General features: G+C 48.5%; 1 protein-coding gene across 1 annotated transcript; it reads right to left on the minus strand.

Annotated features, from left to right (window-relative positions):
- Positions 1 to 178: 178 nt before the first annotated feature.
- Pmar_PMAR013843 (hypothetical protein) lies at positions 179 to 5,195 on the minus strand (the record flags this gene model as incomplete). Its single annotated transcript, XM_002774929.1, has 3 exons — positions 179 to 1,443; positions 1,559 to 4,140; positions 4,390 to 5,195. 3 exons carry the CDS (start codon positions 5,193 to 5,195, stop codon positions 179 to 181), a joined length of 4,653 nt encoding a protein of 1,550 aa, XP_002774975.1.
- Positions 5,196 to 6,923: the final 1,728 nt, after the last annotated feature.

Raw genomic sequence — 6,923 nt, forward strand, 5'->3', positions numbered from 1 at the left:
CGTTACAATTATGAGTCTACAGTTATGGGGATTCACTATATAAATATTGAAGTGCTTTCATCAGTACATATTCATTTTATAGACATTTGTTAGCATAGATACATATATAAATATATATAATCAATAGGATGTAGGGAATATATTCATAGATCTGCGTATGGAAGTTCATGCATATTATTCAATTCTTCTTAGGCACCGTCCAGCTTCGTCCTCTGCATGTAAAGCAGTACCATCTTTTCTTGTTGTGCAGAGCAAAGGCGAGCCCAGAAGGGATTCCCATAGCAGTAGCGTAATGCATAGCACAATCCACGTGCCACCACTGGTAAGGACAAGCTTTCTTTGAACATTTTATCATTGCCATTTCAGGCCAGTGTCCTCGACCGCAGCCACAGAATAGCGATTGGTCTTCAATGTCAGGGTGTACAGGCCAAGTTATGCTGTTGTAGTCCACTAACTTGGGAGCGGTTCGCTCTGATTCACGTACTTCCTCGTCTTTTGAGCCTTGCTCAGCACCTCCATCTCTCTCCTCATCGTTATTCTCGTGATAATCAGGTACGTGAGGATCGGTCTGACCGTCTTCGTCCATCGTTCCCCTTGGCTGTGACTCTGAACTCTGAACCACTCTGCGACGTTTGCGTCCTGTCCCCTCGGTGAGCCCGTGCCTAGCTGTTCTGGGGATCTTCTGACTTCCGATTTTCCCTTCAGCATCTCGTCGTTGTCGTGGTCGGGGGAAATTGACCAATATCGTGGACCACTCCCGCAAAGCCTCCTGCGTATTATCGTGTCCCATCGAATATGATATGCAGAGTACATGGGGACACACCAGTGCTTTCACCCAGTCTCTGCAGGTACAAAATGGGCCATCTAGTGCTGGAACGCGGAAGTCCGGAGTCCTCTTGTAAGCCACGATAGAGTAAGAACCCTTGAGGTTCTGCGCCTCTCTCAACGAGGAATAGTTGCTTGAACAGAATCTCTTGACTTCCTCGTTCGCATTGCTATATACAACATCCCTCAGATTCGACTCGTTCGTCGAGAACAGCCATTTGATCGGCGCCATATCTGTGACGTTAGTTCGCCAAGACCTAGGGATTTGGCAGAAGGAGTTTTGGATGTAATACTCGGCGGCTCTTCGGCGAGTCTCACTCGTGGCATTTCCTCTAGTTTCGGACTTCCCATACTGCGAGATCCGAGTCCAAGGACCCGACTGGCGAACTATTGCCGCGAACTCTGATAGAGTTATTCTACTTCTCCCGGGCATCAAGTCATCTTTCAACTGCCTATTGAATCTCTCGACGGAGTTGTTTGTACGGGGGCCTGTGTGCTGTCCTCCATAAGAACCCCAGTAACTTCTCCAGTGGTTGGGATTCAGATAGTCGTCGAAGTCATCCATGAAGCTTTGGATTGCAGAGCGAGAAGACTCGGATAGCGGGCGTTCGCGGATATCTGAAGCAAAACTATGATCTCGGCAAGGTATTCATAAAATCAATAAAGGTCTTGCCTTCAGTCCATTTCTTCTTGAATAAGTCCTTGAGGTTTACCCATTCAGTCCGGTTCCAACTATCTGCGAGAGTCTCGATATCGGTGAGGATTTCCCGCCAAATGTTGGATGGCAGCTTTCGCTGAGACTTCAACTTCCTAGCGTTCTTAACGGTATGGAAATAGCAACTGATGACTGTTAATGATTCTCCGTAGGTCTCTATCGCTCCCTTGTGAATTGCATCAGAACCATCCATTACCGCCTCTACTGGAGTTGAATCGGCGAGGTTGAGAGTCTCTGCTGCCTGTTTCACTTGCTTGAGCAGATGCTTCACGGACGACGCTGCTTCGCTCCTCATAATGGCTAAAGCCACGGGCTTTGCAGCATCTTTCTGGGGTAGCTGGCACATCACGCCCAGCACCACATCAGCATAGAGCAAGTTGAAGGTGGCGTCCAGGCCTACAGTCTTAACATTGGTCATATTGCGAAGCATCCTAGCGCTGGTGAGTACGGCGCAGAACTGTGAGAGGATCCTCTTCTTCCTAGGTCCCTCTTCATGAATACATAGGACGTCACTCAGAAGTATGCAGTCATCTGCTCGTACTGCTAGCTCTGCCTGCTCCTCAGTGGCTCTGGACTCTTCCACCGCTGCTAGCGCGTCTAAGATCGGAAGTATTGTAGCTGCAAGATCTTCTCTCTTAACTGTAATCGGAGCTAGCTGTCGAAGGAAGGCGTGGATGCTGAGACCTGCCTTGCCGTGCTCTTTAATGGATCGGTAAGCTCCACGAGTCTTTTCGTGATGATTCAACTCGCGGCGGACAAGGAACTGAATAGTTTCAGCGCAGTAGTCTCTCTGCTTTCTATAGGTTCTATCCTCTAGCTGATTCAAACCTATCCCCGGTTCCTCATCTACCCACTCGCACCAATCATCGATGATGTCGGGCGGCACAAATGCACTGTGGCATTTCCAAGTAGTAACAGGGTGGGAATGGTTTCTCCATGCCTCTTGATCCGCTCGCGCTCCCTTGAGCCCGTAAAAATATGTGAAGCTACCCTGTGCTTTCACCAGTATCTCAGATAAAGGGCATTGGAAAGCCGGCCAGAGCCTCCAATCAGGGTTTCTAGGCGATGGCTGCTTCGAGCGATGGCGCTTGGCTACTGATCGTCGGCATTCAATACGGCATGACTGCCTGCTCTTCAGCTTCTCCAAAGTATAGCCGTGCTCCAGTCTCAGATGATCGTTAATTTCCAGATACCTGGTCACCGTTTCGTAGAATGCGCCTCGTTTAATAGCGAACGGTTTGTCCTCGAACCTGTCGTCTCTTGGTCGTGGTACGTGGAGTGATGGAGCAGTGGGGTCATCTGGTGCATTTATGCTATTATCCAGTTCGTCGATGTCAGGTTCGGAGCCTAAGTCATCGATGAATTCCTCGTCGTCACGCTGCAGCCTCTCGCCATGTAAGTCAGCTCCTGGCTGGCTCTCGAGACCTGTCGGACGCCCAGTTGAAGGCTCCACCACTGGAATATTAGGGGATTCTGGAAAAGTTACCCTTCGTCTCACATTCTTGGCGGCCACACCCTCCAATATATCACTGAGTCGCTCACTTGTAGGCATTTCCTCGGTGAGATTGAGCGCTTCGTCTAATTGTTGGTAGAACTCACGCTGTAACTCCGGGGTGAACGTATCAATCTTTGCCATTAATTCGGGATTGGTCCAGCAATAGAAAACAGGATTTATCCTCCTGGTTCGCGTTTCCGAGAAATCATGTAGTAGCATCAATCGCGTTGAATGATTCCGGAATTCGCGTCGGAACTCGTCTCGGAGTGCGTCCAACTCATCGCGTATTTGGAGCCCTATGCTATGGTCTTCTATTGTTTCAGTCACCCGTGGAGCGGTAGCGGCGGCTGGGCTCTCGGAACGAGGCGGTAATGGCTGCTCCGTCGGATCAGTCAGCCAACTCCTAGTTCTACAGTCTTCGTCGAACTGTAGTGCCTCCTCTGACATGTGGAACATGGGGAGAACGTCATCAATCCCGTGTCTCTCAGATCGTCGAAGGGGATGAACTTGCAATCTATCGCTCCTTCCTACACGGCTGAAAATGGTATATGCAGCTCCGTGGAGCCATGGTCGACTCCAGAACTTCTCTATGTTGGCATCGTTCCCTCGAGTTCTTCCGCCGAAAGGGAATCGACACCAGACCCCTGGTAGGGTCATCCCAACACATTTATGCCCGGTAAAACATGCGCCTACGGTCAGCGGGAATTGTCTTCGGTTGAAGATCGCGGCTCCCTCCTTGTAGACCGTGAAGTCGCGGCGACGAATATCAATAGTATCGTCGGGTCGATCGTCGAGCTGCACTTTGATGTATGGATCAGAGCTGGTGAGTCCATGAAACGACTGTATCCTACCGGTGTCGCCATTTACGAAGCGTCCGTCTTGATCATTGCTGGTCATTAGGATCCTACTCCCCAACTTCAATCTGAGCTGGTTCTTGAATCCCATGCGCGATACCTCGTCTATGTGGAAGTTATCGGGTGGCACTGTGCCGAAGAGCTCATCCTCAGCCTGAAGTTCAACCATTTCTCCAGGGAGGCTGGCCAGGTAATCTTCGTTAAACTTGTCAGCTTCGTCGTTCGTCAAGCAGATGCATACGTGTTCATATCTGAAAGAGACGATATTGCGGGAAACGGTTCCTGTTAGAAGCAACTTTTGAGAGGCTAGGATTGCGGAGTTTGGTAGTATTTGGGCGAGGTGGAAGTGGAGAGAAGTTCAAAGTTGAAGTTGTTCACGAGTTGCCTCGGAAAATGCCCTCGGTTCTCTAGAGAACCGAGGGCATTTGTTGAGGCTAGTCTGGAAATTTTTTCGAGAGGAGTTATTCATGAGTGTAATATCCACCTGAGGATATTCTTACCTTGGTGGCGTTTTTCCACCATCCCGATCTCGCATAGTCTGAAGCAGTTGCAAGGACTCTCCGCTGAACTCTGGCACTCCCGGTTTGACTCGCTTGCTGGCTCTGATCTCTTTCAGAAGATTTAAGAATTGGTGGTCGGTCCCGCCGCCCCTATGGAACCGTCTCAGGTAGATAATAACGGGATCCATATCGCGCCATGTGGTGGACTTCCAACATGGCATGGTCGGGAATAGGTCGGGTGAGTATTTGGGCGAGGTGCAGCACAGCTCGACTCGACCAAGCTGGCAGGGGTCACCCGCCATTATGACGGGGACCCCTCCGAATGGCAAGTGGCAGTTATCCATCCCTTTGCGAATGGCCTGGAGCGCCTGGGATATGGCATCCAGAATTGTATTGTGTATGGCCCCTATCTCGTCCAAGACGATCACCAGTTTCTCGGTCCTCAATAGCCGCTGTCTCGAGGACTGTATGGACGTGCACATCTTCGAGGAGAGGGTGCTGCAGTCTCTCATATATGCGTTATCACCGACAATACCACTTTGCTCATAAGAGAGGCTGAAGAAGCTCATGATTGTCTGCCCACGTATTGATCGAGCTGCTAGAGCATTCCACGTGAGGATGACAACTTCATACTCGCTGGATAGAGTATTCGTCGTTGCATGCAGGAGCGTACTCTTCCCAGTCCCGGCGTAGCCGGTGATGAACATGTAGAGAGGACCATCATGTGATCGGAGTTTCTCCTGTATATATCTCAGAGACTTCTTCTGATCGTCGTCGAGGCCGTCCAGTGAACCTTCGCTGCTCATGTATGTCACGAGAGTAACGTCTCTGGAAAGTGGGCTGAGTTTGTGGCGGAATTAATCGCAATTCTTCGTGCGTCTCTTGTTTTCATGCACGCAAGAATTTCTAGAATAGCATTTGTGCATAATTCAATGCTATAGTTCCCGCGTTTTCAGGCGTCGAGCGAGGATACTGTGCCGTGATGATGGTTGGGACTCGGCGATTGATTTTCACTGAGCAACAGTGTCGACATTGGTGGTGTAATGTTTATCTCTGAGTAAACGTGGAGGTCGGTGCATTAGTGCACTGCACGAAGTGCAGTAACCTTCAGAACGAGCCTATAGAGTTGACGATATGATTGGGTGTAAGATTGTAGTAAGTGAATTCCTATCCATGAGTCATGAACCGTGACAATAACCTTCTACTGATTACAAGTTAGTGTTGTGTTCCCATTGGGCTCTTATAGTGGGCAACTACCAAGTCGAACCTTCGGCCCGATCTAAATCGGCCGAGCACACAACCGACGCGGTAGTATGCGAACTGCCAGTCTGGCAGAGTCAGACAAGGGGTACAAATTGTACCGCGCAATGCAACGAACAGTTGATAAGAATCTTGGAATCTGATGACGTTGCCGAGTTCTGTACGGAACATGTTCTACCTCATTCGAATTTATAATAGTACTTTTTTGCTTCAACACTGTTGTCACAACAGAGAATCTCGAAAAGAACACAACCGACTGTTGTATTCTCTCATAGTATAATCGATTACCCAGACTCCCCACAGTGCAGACTCAAATGGGTAACGTTGAGATAGATTGGAAGCATGAAGATTACATGACGACTATCGTGATACGTGATACGTGGTGTTGAGCTCAACTGGGTTTAATGGTAAGGGACCGTATAAGGTATGGATTTGGAGTTCAAAGGGGATGAAACGGCTAGTGAATCCGTCACGCCATGTTGTTCTGTTGTCGCTCTGTTGTTGTTGTTGTTGTTGTTGTTGTTGTTGTTGTTGTTGTTGTTGTTGTTGTTGTTGTTGTTGTTGTTGTTGTTGTTGTTTTTGGTGCTAATGTTGTGTTGGTGCTAATGTTGTTGTTGGTGCTAATGTTGTTGTTGGTGCTAATGTTGTTGTTGTTGTTGTTGTTGTTGTTGTTGTTGTTGTTGTTGTTGTTGTTTTTGGTGCTAATGTGATACGTGATACGTGATACGTGGTGTTGAGCTCAACTGGGTTAAATGGTAAGGGACCGTATGGGGTATGGGTTTGGAGTTCAAAGGGGATGAAACGGCCGGTGAATCCGTCACGCCATGTTGTTGTTCTATTGTCGCTCTGTTGTCGCTCTGTTGTTGTTATCGTTGTTGGTGTTGTTGCTGTTGTTGTTGTTGTTTTTGGTGCTAATGTGATACGTGATACGTGGTGTTGAGCTCAACTGGGTTAAATGGTAAGGGACCGTATGGGGTATGGGTTTGGAGTTCAAAGGGGATGAAACGGCTGGTGAATTCGTCACGCCATGTTGTTGTTCTGTTATCGCTCTGTTGTTGTTGTTGGTGCTGATGTTATTGTTGTGGTCGTTGTCGTTGTCGTTGTTGTTACTGTTGTTGTTGGTGCTGATGTTATTGTTGTGGTCGTTGTCGTTGTCGTTGTTGTTATTGTCGTCGTTGTTGTTGTATATGATGTTGTTGTTGGCGATGTGACGAGGGTGAATGCACGCTGTTGTTGTGTATCCATACTGAATTCATGTAACTCTGAATCATACA

This window comes from Perkinsus marinus (genome assembly GCF_000006405.1).
Source record: "Perkinsus marinus ATCC 50983 genomic scaffold scf_1104296957160, whole genome shotgun sequence".
NCBI classification, from domain to species: domain Eukaryota; phylum Perkinsozoa; order Perkinsida; family Perkinsidae; genus Perkinsus; species Perkinsus marinus.